The following is a 17860-nucleotide window of genomic DNA, read 5'->3' as shown; positions in this document are numbered from 1 at the left end:
ATCAAAATGCAAAGTAGGATAGACAGCGACTCTGAACCAGAAAAAGAAGTTATGGATTCCACCATCATGTCCAGAAAATCCCTTTACAAATCAGGGGTCCCTCAGCTGGAGATCCCATTTGCAGTACAGAATGTCATCTCTAGGATTGAGCAAGCACAGCTTCATCGAGCCAGAGAGGTAGGTCATAAATGAGAAGTTTACAGATTACAACTGTTTTTTAACTTTCAATGATAAGCTGCATTTTTTGAACTCATTTTATTTTCATGATCTTTGACTATGTTTGAGGTAACTTTGATTTCAAATGACAATTTCACCTGACTCTCTGCATAACATGCTCCAATTTTGTTAGTCTCTTTTACTTTCCTATGAGAATTAATTACGACTTTTGAGAAATAAATTGCATGTGCTATTGAGTGATTGGGATAGAAAGAAAAAAATCTGTAGCAAATATTGATTTATAATTTCAGTCAGTAGTTTTCCTTTGTTCTCAACTAAACTTTTGTCAAATAACTGTTAGCAAGAAGAAATATAGTTTGGCTTGAATTCCAGCTCATGGAAGGGGGATTTATTGGAAGGTAGAAACCCAAGACAATTAACAGAAGGTTCATATAACAATCCAATAAACCTCAAACAACTAAGGTTATACTACATTCTATTCTCTCAAACAGAATACAACAAATTCAGTCGGTTTGAAATAAATTAATTTAAGTAAGTTTTTTCCTATGTTTAAGGAGTGTTAAATATTTGTACTTTCTCATTCTCTGAATAAACGTACTCCTGCTCCAACTCCCCACAACTAACAACAATAACCTGGTGTTTGCTTTTAACACCTTTATTGAGGTATAATTGACACATAATAAGCTGTATATATTTTTTTTAACTTTTTTTTTAAAAGATTTTATTTATTTGACAGACAGGGATCACAAGCAGGCAGAGAGGCAGGCAGAGAGAGAGGAGAGAGGGGGAAGCAGGCTCCCCGCCGAGCAGAGAGCCCAACACGGGGCTTGACCCCAGGACCCCGATCATGACCCCAGCCGAAGGTGGAGGCCCAACCCACCGAGCCACCCAGGCGCCCCAGCTGTATATATTTTTAAGTATATAAGTTTTGATATATATAAACACCTGTGAAAACCTCATCACAGTCAACATAATGAACTTACCCATCACCCCATAAAGTTTCCTTATGCTCAGTTACAATTCCTCCCACATACCCTTCCCAACCCTGCTGCCACCACTATCTCTAGGCAACTGCCAATCTGCTTTTTGTCTCTACAGATTATTTTGCATTTTAAAAGAGTTTTATAAGTGGAATCATACAGCATCTACTTATTCTCAAATAAATAAAATCTTGTTTCTCTTAATTGATGTTTGATATTTTTATTAACATATAATGTATTATTTATAATTATATGTAATAATATTATAATTACAATTATTATATATATAATTATTATAATCATCAGGCTTACACAATTCACAGCACTCACCATAGCACATACCCTCCCCAATGTCCATAACCCAACCACCCTATCCCTACTCCCCACCAGCCAGCAACCCTCAGTTTGTTTCCTGAGATTAAGAGTCTCTCATGGTTTGTCTCCTGCCTGATCCCATCTTGTTTCATTTTTTCCCTCCCTACCTCCCAGGACCCCTGGCCCTGTGTCTCAAATTCCTCATATCAGAGAGATCATATGATAATTGTCTTTCTCTGATTGACTTATTTCACTTAGCATAATACCCTCTAGTTCCATCCACATTATTGCAAATGGCAAGATTTTGTTTCTTTTGATAGCGGCATAGTATTCCATTGTATATATATACCACATCTTCTTTAACCATTCATCTGTTGATGGACATCTAGGTTCTTTCCATAGTTTGGCTGTTGTGGACATTGCTGCTATAAACATTCGGGTGCATGTGCCCCTTCAGATCACTACATAAATAAAATCTTAAAAAGATTATCTCACTCTCTCTCCCTCTGCCCCCTCCCTCTCTAAAAAAATGAAATTGCTATGAATATCTGTACATTTATTCATGACTTATCTTATAGACCTATGCTTTCATTTCTTTGGGATAAATACTTAGGTTGGAATGGCTGGGTCACATGGTATATAAATGTTCAATTTAAAACAAGACTACCAAACTTTTACAAAGTGGTTATATGTCTGTTGGCCATCTGGATGTCTTCTTTGGAAAAATGTCTACTCATGTCTTCTGCCCATTTTTAAACTGGATTATTTGTTTTTTGGGTGTTGAGTTTTATACGTTCTTTATATATTTTGGATACTAAACTTTATCAGATATGTCATTTACAAATATCTTCTCCCATTCTGTAGGTTGCCTTTTAGTTGTTTTTTTTTTTTATTGTTTACTTTGCTGCACAGAAGCTTTTGATTTTGATAAAGTCCCAATATCTTACTTTTGTTTTTGTTTCCCTTAGTTTAGAAGACCAATGTCAAAGTACTAGCTATGTGTTCTCCTCTGGGATTTTAATGGATTTCTGCTTCACATTTAGGTCGTTCATCCATTTTGAATTTATTTTTGCATATGGTATATGAAAGGGGTCTGGTTTCATTCCTTCGCTTGTTGCTGTCCAGTTTTCCCAACACCATTTGTTGAAGAGACTATCTTTTTTCCATTGGATATTCTTCCCTGCTTTGTCAAAGATTAGTTGACCATATAGTTGTGGGTTCATTTTGGGGTTTTTTATTCTGTTCCATTGAACAGTGTGTCTATTTTGTGCCAATACCATCATCGGGGAAATACAAATGAAAACCACAATGACATATCACCTCACATCAGTCAGAATGGCTAAAATTAAGAACACAGGAAACAACAGGTATTGGTGAGGATGCCAAGAAAGAGGAACCCTCTTACACTGTTGATGGGAATGCAAACTGGTGCACCAACTCTGGAAAATAGTATGGGGATTCCTCAAAAAGTTAAAAATTGAACTATCCTATGTGCTACTAGGTATTTATCCAAAGGATACAAAAGCATGGATTTGAAGGGATACATGCACCCCTATATTATCAACAATAGCCAAATCAGAAAAGGCCCAAATGTCCATCAACTAATGAATAGATGAAGAAGATATGGTATAATCAGGGAGATTCAAATCAAAACCACATTGAGATACCACCTTACACCAGTTAGAATGGCCAAAATTAACAAGACAGTAAACAACAAGTGTTGGAGAGATGTGGAGAAAGGGGAACCCTCTCACACTGTTGGTGGGAATGCAAGTTGGTGCAGCCACTTTGGAAAACAGTGTGGAGATTCCTTAAGAAATTAAAAATAGAGGGCGCCTGGGTGGCTCAGTGGGTTAAGCCTGTGCCTTCAGCTCAGGTCATGATCTCAGAGTCCTGGGATCAAGTTTCGCATTGGGCTCTCTGCTTGGCAGGAAGCCTGCTTCCTCCTCTCTCTCTCCCTGCCTGCCTCTCTGCCTATTTGTGATCTCTCTCTCTCAAAAAAAAAAATTAAAATTAAAATTAAAAAAAAATGAAATTAAAAATAGAGCTTCCCTATGACCCTGCAATTGCACTACTGGGTATTTACCCCAAAGATACAGATGTAGTGAAAAGAATGGCCACCTGTACCCTAATGTTCATAACAGCAATGGCCACAGTCGCCAAACTGTGGAAAGAGCCAAGATGTCCTTCAACAGACAAATGGATAAAGATATGGTCCATATATACAATGGAATATTATGCCTCCATCAGAAAGGATGAATACCCAACTTTTGAATCAATATGGACGGGACTGGAGGAGATTATGCTGAGTAAAATAAGTCAAGCAGAGAAAGTCACTTATCATATGGTTTCACTTACATGTGGAGCATAAGGGACAACATGGAGGATATTAGGAAAAGAAAAGAAAAAGTGAATTGGGGGAATTGGAGGGGGAGACGAACCATGAGAGACTGTGGGTTTTGGAGGGGAGGAGGGAGGGGGTTGGGTGAGCCTGGTGGTGGGTATTAAGGAGGGCACGTATTGCATGGAGCACTGGGTGTGGTACATAAACAATGAATCCTGGAACACTGAAAAAATGAAATTTTAAAAAAAGATGTGGTATACATATACAATGGAATATTACTCAGCCATAGAAAAGAATGAAATCTGCATTTGCAACAATGTGGATGGAGCTAGAGAATAGTATGCTAAGTGATATGTCAGTCAGAGAAAGACAAATACCATTTGATTTCACTCATATATGGAATTTAAGAAAGAAAACAAATGAACATGGTTCAATTGTGGGGAGGGGAGGGGAAGAGAGGCAAACCAAGTAACTGACTCTTAACTATAGAGAACAAACTGATGGTTATCAGAGGGGAGGTGGGTGGGAGGATGGGTTAAACAGAGGAAGGGATTAAGGAGGGCAATTGTTACGAGGAGTACCATGTGTTTGTGGAAGTGTGGAGTGACAATATGGTACATCTGAAAACAATATTACATTGTATATTAACTAACTGGAGTTTAAATTAAAACTTTTTAAAAAGTGGTTATACTATTTTATATTCCCACAAGCAGTGTATGAGATTTTTCAATTGCTCATCTTTATCAACACTTGATGTTGTTGGTCTTTTTAATTTTAACCATTCCAAAAGGTATACAATAGTATCTCATTGTGGTTTTAATTTGCAGTTTTATAATGACTAATGATTTTGAGAAACTTTCAACAAGTTTATTTGCACTCAATATGTCTTCTTTGGTAATTCAAATATTTTGACCATATTTTAAAAGCTTATTAGTCTATGTTCTTATTATTGAGTTTTGAGTTTTTTTTTTTTTTTTTATTTTTAAAGATTTTATTTATTTATTTGACAGAGAGAGATCACAAGTAGATGGAGAGGCAGGCAGAGAGAGAGAGAGAGGAGGAAGCAGGCTTCTTGCTGAGCAGAGAGCCCGATGTGGGACTCAATCCCAGGACCCTGAGATCATGACCTGAGCCGAAGGCAGCGGCTTAACCCACTGAGCCACCCAGGCGCCCCGAGTTTTGAGTATTTTTATGTATTTTGATAGCAACTTTTATCAGATAAGCAATTTGCAAATATTTTCTTTTATTCTGTGGCTTGTCTTTTTCTTCTCCTGTGTCTTTCAAAGAACAAAATTCCTTAGTCCGATTTCTTTCTTTCAAAGCAGACTTTGACTAACTTGAGATCATACATTTTCTCCTTCTAGGAGCTTTATACTTATAGATTTTACAATTAGGTCTATGGTTCATTTTGTCTTAATCTTTGTATAAGATATCAGATATTGATTGAGATGTTGATTTTTTTAGACAATTATTCTAGACCCACTTGTCGAAAAGACTATCCCTTCTCCGTTGCATTGCATTGCATGTTTATTGAAAATTAATTGACCATATATGTATGAGTTTATGGGCTCTCTAGTCTGTTCTCTTGGTCTATCTGTGTTTATGCTAATACTACAATGTCTTCATTACTGAGATTTTTGTTTGTTTGTTTTTGATTACTGAGGTTTTATGATAAATAAATAATAAATAAATAATATGATAATTATTGAAATCATATACTTTTAGTTCTCCAACTTTGTTCTTTTTCAATTATGCCCAACTTCTTCTCTCACATCTTCCTTTTACCCCCACTTCCTCTTCTTGGGCTTCTTTCTCTGGAGTGACACATTCAAACACTCATAACCTAAAAACTGTCTTTATCCACACTGCTTTCTCCCTTTGCATCTCCATATAAAATTTAGAATCAGTCTGTCAAATTCTACTGGGGGAAAAAGCTTGCTGGTATAGATCAATTTGGGAAGAATTGAGAACTTAACAATATTGGTACTTCTGACCTGTGAAAACAGCATATCTCTGTTTTTATTTATATCTAATTTTTCTCAGAAGTGCTAGACCTTGCATATCTTTTGTTAGATTTGTCCCTAAGTATTTCATTTTTTTTACTATTGTAAAAATAGTAAAAAAAGTATTGCTTTTTAATTTCCATTCTCATTTGTTCACAACTAATATATAGAAATACAATAAATTTTTGTGTGTTCATTTTGTATAATAAAACCCAGTTATTAATCCTCATAGATTTTCTTCATACTTTCCTTGGGATTTTCTACATAGACAACCCTGTTATATGCTAATAGAGGCAGTTTGAGTCCCTTTTTATATGTGTGTGCATTTCAACTTTGTTTTGTTTCATTTCTTTTTTTTTTTTTTAATTTATTTATTTATTTGACAGAGAGATCACAAGCAGGCAGAGAGAGAGGAGGAAGCAGGCAGAGAGAGAGGAGGAAGCAGGCTCCCCTAGAGAGCAGAGAGCCCGATGCGGGGCTCGATCCCAGGACTCTGAGATCATGACCTGAGCCGAAGGCAGCGGCTTAACCCACTGAGCCACCCAGGCGCCCCTGTTTTGTTTCATTTCAACTTCAACTTTATTTTCAGGGAGAGGGAGGAAAATAAATAAACTTCCTTTTTTATTTACTGAGTAGGCAACTTTGCCCCACTTGCTGATATTTTAATCAGAAATAGATACTGAGTTTTATCAAAAGGTGTACTGCATCCATTGGGATAATCATGGTGTTTGTTGTTGTTGTTGTTGTTGTTGTTTTGTCTTTTTGAATCTGTTAAAATAGTGGGTTATATTGATTTATGACTGATAAAACAACCTTTCATTTTTTTTGGATAAATTCTATTTACTCATAAGGTAGCATTCTTTTTATTACCTTGTATTCAGTTTGCTAAAATTGTGTTAATTTTGTGTCTATGTTTATAAAACATATTGGTCTGTAGTTTTTTTGTTTTTTTTTTAAATTTATTTATTTATTTATTTGACAGACAGAGATCACAAGTAGGCAGAGAGGCAGGCAGGAGAGAGAGAGGAGGAAGCAGGCTCCCCGCTGAGCAGAGAGCCCAATGCGGGGCTCGATCCCAGGACTCTGGGATGACCCGAGCCGAAGGCAGAGGCTTTAACCCACTGAGCCACCCAGGCGCCCCTGGTCTGTAGTTTTAATACCTTGGTTTTGGCATCAGACTAATGTTACCTTTATAGACTCATAGAATATTCTTTTAAATTTTCTGTCTTTTGAGAATTGACATTTCCTTTTATGTTCGGTAGAAACCACTAAGTGTTTGGGTGGGGTAGGTAGAAATAATAAATGGAACCATCTAGACTTGTGGTTTAACTCATGGGAAAGTTTTAAACTACAAATTCAATTTATAAAATTGTACAGCTATTCAGTTTATCCGTCTTCTTGTTAATTTTATTTTATTATTTGAGAAAGAGACAGAGAGAGCACAAGCAGAGGGAGGGGCAAAGGAAGAGGGAAAAGCAGGCTCCCCACTGAGCAGGGAGCCTGATGCAGGGCTTGATCCCAGGACCCTAAGATAGAGACCTGAGCTGAAGTCAGACACTTGACTGACTGAGCCACCCAGGTACCTCTCAGGTTATCTGTCTTTTTTTTTTTTTTTTTAAGATTTTATTTATTTATTTGTCAGAGAGAGAGAGGGGGAGAGAGAGCAAGCACAGGCAGACAGAATGGCAGGCAGAGGCAGAGGGAGAAGCAGGCTCCCTGATGAGCAAGGAGCCTGATGTGGGACTCGATCCCAGGACGCTGGGATCATGACCTGAGCCGAAGGCAGCTGCTTAACCAACTGAGCCACCCAGGCGTCCCGGTTATCTGTCTTCTTGAGTGAACTTTCAGTTTGTGTCTTGTAATTTGCCCATTTTATATCATTTTATTGGCTCAAAGTTCACAATAACCCCTTACTACCTCGTTATTTTCTGTAGAATCTGTAATCACTTTTCACTTCTGATATTAGCAATTTGTCTTCTCTCTCTCTTCCCTTATCAAGCTGGCTAGAGGTTTATCAATTTTTATTGTTATTTTCAAAGAACCAAGTTTTTTTAAAAAAAGATTTTACTTTTTTGGGGGTGCCTGAGTGGCTCAGTTGGTTACACGTCTGCCTTTGGCTCAGGTTATGATCTCAGGGTCCTGGGATTGAACTCCGTACCAGGCTCCCTGCTCAGCTGGGAGCCTGCTTCCCCCTCTGCCTCTGCCCCCAACTTATACTCGCTCTCTCTTTCTCTCAAATAAATAAATAAAATCTTTTTTAAAATTTTGTTTTACTTTTTAAAAGATTTTATTTATTTATTTTAGAGAGAGCGAGCAGGAGGAGGGGCAGATGGAGAGGGTGAAAGAATCCTCAAGCAGACTCCCCGCTGAGCGCAGAGCCTCGAGATTATGACTTGAACCAAAATCAAGAGTCCTCAACTGACTGAGCCACCCAGGTGTCCCTAAAGACTTTATATTTAAGTAATCTCTACACCCAAGGTGGGGCTTGTCCTCACAGCCCCCAAATCAAGAGTCACATGCTCCGAAGTGCTGGGTGGAGAGGTGGCTCCACTGGTGAAGCACACTTGGTAGAATTTAGAGGCTCAATGTCTTAAGCTTTATCAGGGCCTTCCCACACATCCTCGTTCCAATTTTCAGAGTTCTGTTCCTTCTCAATCAATGCCCTCACTTTAGCAGTAGACACCTTGCAAGGCTGGGAATTCAACTTGTATTATAATTCAACCAGTCAGAGAACGAGATTCTTGGTTTAATTTTCAGCAATCTCAGGATTGCAGTATAGGAGATAAGGGTCTCCTTCAGAACACACACAGGAGCTCACAGGTCATTCCCGTGGTGCTTGAGCTAGAAATTCAAGTCACTGAGCTCATCCTCCCCCTGCGCCCCACACTATATCCAGTGACATTAGGAGCAACCAACCAGTCTCATTATATTTATTAGTTTGCCATAAATGTTTGGCATTTATACAGTCATCCGGATTCTTGCTTCTTGTAAGCAGTTGATTAGGAGTATTGTCTTAATTGACAGACCATGCCAAGGGCGATCAATGCTCTCTTTAATACTGGAAATGGAGTCATTCATATCTTTGAATCTAATCAAATTAGAAAGCAAATTCTAGAAATCCTAAACCCAATTCAGAAAACTTATCCTTAAGATTCTGTTCCTCCGGAAACACTCTTTGTATACCAGAATCTGTGTTAGTTGTTTATCTGTGCTGTTGTTTATCTCTATGTGACAGGAATCAGCCTGCATACATAATGACTTCCTATATTCCTCTGAATATACAGCTGCTTTTGGATGTTCTAATCTTTAAATGTCTGGCTCCTGGGGTGCCTGGGTGGCTCAGTTGGTTAAGCGTCTGCCTTCAACTCAGATCATGATTCCGGGTTTCTGGGATCAAGCCCCGCATTAGGCTCCTTGCTTAGTAGGGAATCTGACTCTCCATCTGTTACTCTCTCCCTCCTTCTCTTTCTCTCTCTGTCAAATAGATAAATAAAATAATAAATAAATAAGTGTATGTATGTATGTATGTATGTCTTGGTTCCTAAAGGGGAGAAAAAGGAAAACTGAAGGGAAAAGAACAGCTATCTCTTTAAATTCCCTGAAAGCTGCTTCACCCAGAGCACACTGCAATAATGGTAGCCTGCCTTTGTATCTGCACCTCTGTGATCTGAAACAGTAGTTCACAATCAGGAGACAGATCCCTTACTTGGAAGACAAGATTCTTATTGCCCACCCTGGCTCTTGTAAGTTGTTATAGGAATGTTTCCCATCACTGGGGTGGAGAGTGGGGAATGGACACCTGCTACTATTTTGAAGGCTAATATTACATTTTACTGGTTAAGCCTTCCCTTAAAAGTTGGAAGCCATTGGGACACCTGGGTGGCTCAGTGGGTTAAGCCTCTGCCTTCAGCTCAGGTCATGATCCCAGGGTCCTGGGATCGAGCCCCACATCAGGCTCCTTGTTCAGCGGGGAGCCTGCTTCCCCCCTCCCCGGTCCCCGCCTGCCTCTCTGCCTATTTGTGATCTCTCTCTCTGTCAAATAAATAAATAAAATCTTTAAAAAAAAAGTTGTAAGCCATTAAGTAAACCCCAGAATCCCAAATCAGTTAAATCAGATAGAATGCCATTATGGTTGTTGTTTTTGGTTGGAGAGATGGATTCCTTGCGCTTCTTACTCAGCCATCTTCCCTATTACCATCCTTTTCCCTGATATTTTTTATTGGACGTCAGATATTGTGAACTTTGCCTTGTTAGATACTGGGTATTTTCCTAATCCTATAAATATTTTCAAACTTTTACAACATGGTTATTTAGTAGTAGTGTGATCCTTTTGAGTTTTACTTTTGTTATTGTTAGGTGAGACTATAGGAGCATTTGCTCTCTGGCTAATTTTGCCCCCACTGTGAGGCAAAAACCTTTCTGAGTACAGTACTGTCACATGAACAAAGCTTTTTACTCCACCTGGGAACAGAAAATATTTCTCCTCCCTGTCTGAGCTCTGGGGTTTGTTTCTATTAATCATTTTAGGTGGCCCTCTTTTCATTGTTTTAGATAAGAGGATGAATCGTGTCCCTGTAACTTCATCTTGGATGGAAGCATAGACTGAATCCTTCTTTTAAAAAACTTAAAAAGTTTGGGGCACCTGGATGGCTCAGTCGTTAAGTGTCTCCCTTCAGGCTCAGGTCATGATCCTCAGGTCCTGGGATCCAGCCCTGCATTGGGCTCCCTGCTCAGCGGCAAGCCTGCTTTCCTTCTCCCACTCCCCCTGCTTGTGTTCCTGCTCTCGCCGTCTCTCTCTCTGTCAAATAAATAAATAAATAAAAATTTAAAAAATTTTTAAAAATAAAAACTTAAAAAAATTACAATAAACATAAGTGAAGACTTATAATTGGAAAAACCCCATGAACCATCACAAAATGTATGTACCCAGAAATTATATGTATAATCTGTGCTACAGAAACCTCCCTATTTTCCCCAAAGACAACTATTACCCTCATCTTTAACAGTGTAGATTGGTTTTGCCTGATAAATGGAATCATGCAGTATATATTCTTTAATATATACTTTTTTTTTGCTTAATACTATGTTCATGAGATTCTTTGTATAAAGCTATAGTTCATTAATTTTCATTACTATCATCCCATTATATGATTTTATCCATTCTCTGTTGTTGTCTACTAGAAATAATATCACTATAAACATTTTTGTGAATATGTTTTGAGTACATATGTATGCATTTCATCTATGAAAGGAATTGCTGGTCAATCAGGTATGCCTAGATTCAATTGTAGTAAGTAATTCAAAATACTTTTTTTCTTTAAACTTTTTATTACATATCAATTTTAGACTTAAAGAAAAGGCACAAAATACAAGTTTCCATATATTTTTAACTCAGCTTCCCTTAATGTTAACATTTTATACAATCATAGTACACTGCCAGAACCAGGAAATTAAAATTGATACAATAACTGAAGATCTCATTTGATTTTACCAGTTTTGCCACTAATGTGTTTTTCTGTCCCAGGATCCTACCCAAGGACTCATATAGTACCTACTTGTTTCTTAGTCTTCTGCAGTCTATATCATTTCCTTAGTCATTCATTGTTTTCATGATCTTGATATTTTGGAAGAATTTTATTTTTTGAATGTCTCTTAATTTTGGTTTCTCTAATATTTTTCATGGTTGGATTGAGATTATGCATTTAGGGGACAAAAATACCCCATAAATGATCTGTGTCCTCAGTATATCCTATTATAGGTGTTTGTGTTATGACTCAATGTTAACATTGATCACTTGGTTAAAATGGTTTGTTCACCGTGAAGTTACTGTTTTTCCCTCTGCAGTTAATGAATATCTTGGGGAAGATACTTTGAGACTATGCACGTTCTGTCTTCTTCAACTTCTGTCCACTAATTTTGGAATTAATTGGAACTCTATGGCAAGGAAAAGCTACCTCTTCCCTTTATTTATTAACTTATATTGATAGAGACTCAGATATTTATTCTACCCTGTGGATTATTATTATTATTATCATTGGCTTCAATTGTTCCAGATTTGGCCATTAGGAGTTCCTTCAGGTTGACGCCTGTGTTCTTTCAACAAATGGCTATCTATCTATCTATCCATCCATCTATCCCATAAGATGTTCCAGGATCAACTTATACATTCCCTTCCCAACCCTGAAATCAATGACTTTTCAAAAAGCCATGGTTCCTTTTATTGGAGATTGATGTTGGAAGCCAAGATCTGGGGCTACATGTGTTCTTTACTACTGGAGTGTCATTTCTTCTCAGCCCTCTTACCAAAGAGAGCTAAGAAGTATATGTACATGTATCAGACCACATATATATATATATATATATATATATATATATATACACATCTATATTTTTTATCTATCTGTATATACATTTAAAACATGACTTAATACTGATAGTTCAGATTCCAATCCTATACCATAGGGTTCATTTTAGTCTTTTCCTATTCCTTATTTGTAACTTCTGTCACAAAAGTGAAAAATTCAGTTCTTTTTATCTATAATATATTTATTCATTCATTTCTGTGTACACATAAAGTAGTTTCAGAGTTAACTCATTTCCCTGCAAGAAACACACTTAGTGATTAAGTACAGCATTTATGTACCATTCTTTTGTATTTAACCTTATATTATTCAGTCAGGATATTGTTTTCCAAAGTTATTAGCTAGTTCTTTTCTCCCCAATGTGATTATGTTATTTATTCATATACATTTAACTTCAGTTGTTAATGTTTGCATCCATATCTTCTCACTGTATGTATCAGTTGGTTTTAACAGTTTATTTATTGAGTATGTGAAGGGTATGTAAAACATTACTATAGTGGTAAGTCAGGTTATATAAAAACATATACTGAGGGAGAGATTGTTAGGAAGATAGCAGAGTAGGAGGACCCTAAGCTCACCTTGTCTCTTGAATACAACTAGGTAACAATCATATCAGAACCCAGAAAATGGGGGCACCTGGGTGGCTAAGTGGGTTAAAGCCTCTGCCTTCGGCTCGGGTCATGATCCCAGGGTCCTGGGATCGAGCCCCGCATCAGGCTCTCTGCTCTGCAGGGAGTCTGCTTCCTCCTCTCTCTCTGCCTGCTTGTGATCTCTGTCTGTCAAATAAATAAATTTTTAAAAACCCCAAAACTTAAAAAAAAAAAAAAAAAGAACCCAGAAAATGACCTGAAGATTGGCAGAATAAACTCCACAACTAAATGTAGAGAAGAGGCCACACTGAAGAGCGTAGGAAGGGTAGAGACACAGTGGGAAGCCTAACAGATTCACAGGACTCTCCCCTGGAGGAAGGGATCCGTGGGCATGGGGAAGGGAGAGAAACAGACTATTACAGCAGGGAGCCTGCATGGGGAAGATGGTTCCCCATAATATTTGGGCTTGAAAACCCAAGGGGCCAAATTTTGTGAGTTCTTCTGACCAGTGGGACTTGAAGCCTGGAAATTTAATTTTTTATTTTATTCTATTATTTTATTTTATTTTTATCATGCTGCAGGGACATAGCCAAAGCCTAGAATTTAAAAAATCAGTGGGCTCACTCTGGGAGAGCCAGGAGGGCTAGAAGCAACTGAGCTTCCACCCTTAAAGTGATAGAACAACAAATAGCCATGGCAATACAGCACAGAAGTAGCAGTCTGAAAGATGCCTGGGGTATAAGGGAGAGGTTTGTTTACTAAGAGCATGTGCTGGAAGGATAGGGTGCATTGGGAGTCTTCTCCAAGAACAAAGGAGCTGGCAGGTACTATTTCCCTCCCCACCTCCACACAGCTCCCATAAACACATGGCCTCTTGTGGTAACCAGCACTGCCCTGACATTCACTACCTAACTTGCTTACACCAAGCCCCAACTACCCCACCCCACCGCACCCAGGCTTTGGGGACCTGTCCTCTCCAGCTAGGCTTACCTCAGTACTGGTGCTGCCGGTCCCCTCCCCAAGAAGACCAACAACTCTTTGTCAACACTGTGTCTCCTGAAATTGTGTCCTTTGTGGAGTCTTGGCCCTGGCAGCAGCCATGGCAAGTCCCCTCTCTGGAACCACTGGTATGCAAATCTTGCTAAAACTGTTCAGTCTGTCCTGTGAACTTTGTGGATCCACCCCCACTAATACCTCTTGGCTGGAGCACAAACTGGGGTCACACACTTGGCAGTGTGCAAGTAGCCTTAACAGGACCAGATCACTCTAAAGTGACTCCTGCCCTAGAGAGAGGAAAAACAACCACACACACCAGTCAGACTTTGGCCCCAGCAGTGGGCTGGGGGCAGACAGCTGGTCTGATCGTACGCTCTCCCCCACCCAAATGAAAGCTGCTCAGGGGACAACACAGGGAAGGGACCCTGAAGTCTGGTGCTACTGCATCTATGACAAATACCTGGTCTGACTAAACTCAGGCCCAAGGCAGACCTAGACTGTCCACTGGCATCACAGGGACCAAACACTGCCCACAATAGGCAAAGAGAGCCACCACAGACTACTAGCCTCAAAGAAAAAGTGGCTCAACCACACAAAGCAGGGTGCATGCAACACAAAGAGGAGATAGTCCCTGAAGCACCAGAATCCGGTAAAAAGGGGACACTGCATTACAGGGCTATACAGGACCTCATCTTCATAAGGACACCACTTTCGAGAGCAGGAGACATGGCTGACTTTCCAATACAGAGAAACAGACACAGAGAGTTAGACAAAATAGGGAGACAGAGAAATATGTCCCCAAATCACAACAAGAGGCTTAAGCAAAACAGAGATAAATAAGCCTGACAGAGAATTTAAAGTAATGATTATAAAATACTCACTGGACTTGAGAAAAGAGTAAAGGACATCAGTGAGACCCTTAACAAAGAGATAAAAAAAGAACCAATCAGAGATTAACACAACAAATGAAATTAAAAATACACTAGGTGGAGAAAATAGAAGACTAGAGGAAGTACAAGAATGGAAAGAAAAAAGTAATGGAAAATAATCAAGCTGAACAGGTGAGAGGAAAAAAATTAAGCAAAATGAGAATAGACTTAGGGAACTCAGTGGCTCCATCAAGGGTAATAACATCCATATTATAAAGATCCCTGAAGGATGGGATGCCTGGGTGGCTCACTTGGTTAAGCATCTGCCTTCAGGTCAGGTCATGATACCTGGGATCGAGTCCCACATTGGGCTCCTCACTCGGCATGGAGCCTGCTTCTCTGTCTGCCTGCCACTCCCCCTGCTTGTGCTCTCTCTCTCTCTCACAAATAAATACATTTTAAAAAGTAAAATAATAATAATAACAATAAAGATCCCAGAAGGAGAAGAGGGAAAAAGGGAGGGGAAATTTTATTTGAAGAATAACTGAAAACTTCCCACATCTGGGGAAAGAAAAAAAAATGATATCCAGGAGGCACAGAAATCCCCCAACAAAATCAGCTCAAGGAGGTCCACACAAAGACATATAGTAATTAAAATGGAAAAAAGTAGTGATAAAGAGGGGTGCCTGGGTGTCTCAGTTGGTTGGATGACTGCCTTCCCCTCAGGTCAGGATCCTGGAGTCCCAGGATCGAGTCCTGCATTGGGGGGGGTCTCTACTCAGCAGGGCGTCTGCTTCTCCCTCTAACCCTCTCCCCTCTCATGCTCTCTCTCTCACTCTCTCAAGTAAATAAATAAAAATTTTTTTAAAAGTAGTGATAAAAAGAAAATTTTAAAAGCAGCCAGAGAATAGATGACAGTTACATACAAGGGAAACCCCATGAGGCTATAAGCTTGCTTTTTCAGCAGAAACTCCGAAGGCCAGAAGAAAGTGGCATGATACATTCAAACTGCTGAAAGGGAAGAGTCTGTAGACAAGGATACTGTATCCAACAAGGCTATCATTCAGAATATGAAGAGAGATAAAGAGTTCTCCACACAAACAAAAGTTTAAAAATTATGACCACTAAAAGAAACCTACAAGTAATGTGTGTGTGTGTGTGGGGCGGTGCCTGGGTGGCACAGTCATTAAGCATCTGCCTTCAGCTCAGGTTATGATCCCAGGGTCCTGGGATTGAGCCCCGCATTGGGCTCCCCGCTCAGCAGGAAGTCTGCTTCTCTCTCTCCCACTCCCCCCACTTGTGTTCCCTCTCTCGCTGTCTCTCTCTATATATCAAATAAATAAATAAAATATTAAAAAAAGAAAAGAAATGTTAAAGGGGACTCTTTGTATGAAAAGACAATATAAGAGAAAGAAAAGTAGGAAAGTCAAAAGTATTTAAAAAAAGTGTATCTGTAAAAATCAGTCAAGAGACTCACAAAATAAAAAGATGTGAAGTATGACATCATATACCTAACATGTCGGGGAGAGAGGAGTAAAGAATAGGTTCAAACTTAAATGACTATCAACTTAATATAGACTGCTATATGCAAAAGATGTTGTATATAAACCTAATGGTAACCCCATGCAAAAAAATAAAGAGAAAGGAATCCAAGTATATCAAAAAAGAAAGCCAAATTATCATGGGAGATAAGACCAAGGAAAGGAAGGAAGAGAGAACTGCAAATATAACCATAAAACAAGTAAGAAAATGTCAATAAGCACATAGCTATCAAGAATTATTTTGAATGTAAATGGACTAAATGCAATCAAAACACATAGGCTGACAGAATGGATAAAAAAAAAACAGGACACATTTGTATGCTGCCTACAAGAGACTCATTTCAGAGTTAAAGACACCTGCAGATTGAAAGTGAGAGGATGGAGACATATTTATCATGCAAAAGGATGTCAAAAGAAAGCCCGAGTAGCAAAGCTTATATTGGACAAAATGGTCTTGAAAACACAGACCATAACAAGAGGCAAAGAAGGACAGTATAATAATCATAAGGGGACAATCCAACAAGAAGGTATAACAAGTATAAATATTTATTCACCCAACATGGGAGCACCCAAATACAAAACAAAAACAAAAACAAAACAGTTAATAACAAATATAAAGGAACTAATCTACAGTAATACAATAATAATAGGGGACTTTAACATGCACTTGCATCAATGGACCAATCATCCAAATAGAAATTCAACAAGGAAACAGTGCCTTTGACTGACCACTACACCAGATGGACTTAACAGATATATTCAGAACATTCCATCCTAAAACAGAATACACATTTGTTTCAAGTGACCACAGAACATTCTCCAGAAGGGATCACATATTAGGCCACAAAACAAACCTTAACAAATTTGAAAAGGCTGAAGTACTACCGTGCATCTTTCCTGACCACAATGCTATAAAACTAGAAATCAACCACAAGAAAAAAATCTGGAAAGAGCAAAATACATGGAGGTTAAATAACATGCTACTAAACAATTAATTGGTCAACGTAGAAACAAAGAGGAGATAAAAAAAAATTCATGGAGACAAGTGAAAATTAAAACACAATGGTCCAAAACCTTTGGGAAGCACCAAAAGCGGTTCTAAGAGGAAAGTTTATAGCAATACAGGATTACCTCAAGAAGCAAGAAAAATCTCAAATAAACAACCTAATCTTACACCTAAAGGAACTAGAAAAAGAACCAAAACCCAAAACCAGTAGAAGGAGGGAAATATTAAGGTTTGAAGCAGAAATAAATGAAATAGAAGCTAAAAAAACAGTAGAACAGATTAATGAAACCAGGAGCTGGTTCTTTGACAATATCAACAAAATTGATAAACCTCTAGCCAAATTCATAGAAAAGGAAAAAAAAAGGACACAAATAAGCAAAATCAGATATAGAAGAGAAATAACAACCAATACCACAGAAATGCAAAGGATTGTAAGAAAGTATTATGAGAAGTTGGACAACCCATGAATATAGATGCACAACTCCAAGTAAAATATTAGCAAACAAAGTGTGCCCTGTACCCCACCAAAAAATAAAAAAATAAAAGATATCAGGACTTAAAACTTGGGAACCTGTAAATGTTACCTTATATAGAAGTCTTTGCAGGTATGATTAAATTAATGATCTTGAGGTAGATATATTATCCTGGATTTTCCAGATAGGCCTTAAATGCAATCA

The 17860-nt window shown here is 38.4% G+C and overlaps 1 protein-coding gene across 1 annotated transcript in view; it reads left to right on the top strand.

The window, feature by feature from the left end:
- LOC111157748 (family with sequence similarity 186 member A) overlaps positions 1-17860 on the top strand; it is a gene marked incomplete at its 5' end in the record, with an annotated part of 123950 nt that continues 106090 nt past the window's right edge. The window contains one exon of the mRNA XM_022519384.1: positions 1-177. Within this exon, the coding sequence (XP_022375092.1) occupies positions 1-177 (177 nt within the window). The remainder of the gene's footprint in view (positions 178-17860) is intronic.

Source organism: Enhydra lutris, unplaced genomic scaffold, assembly GCF_002288905.1.
Source record: "Enhydra lutris kenyoni isolate GAN:26980312 unplaced genomic scaffold, ASM228890v2 scaffoldscaffold56, whole genome shotgun sequence".
Taxonomy (NCBI): Eukaryota; Metazoa; Chordata; class Mammalia; order Carnivora; family Mustelidae; genus Enhydra; species Enhydra lutris.
This window is presented reverse-complemented; position numbering and strand designations above follow the sequence as displayed.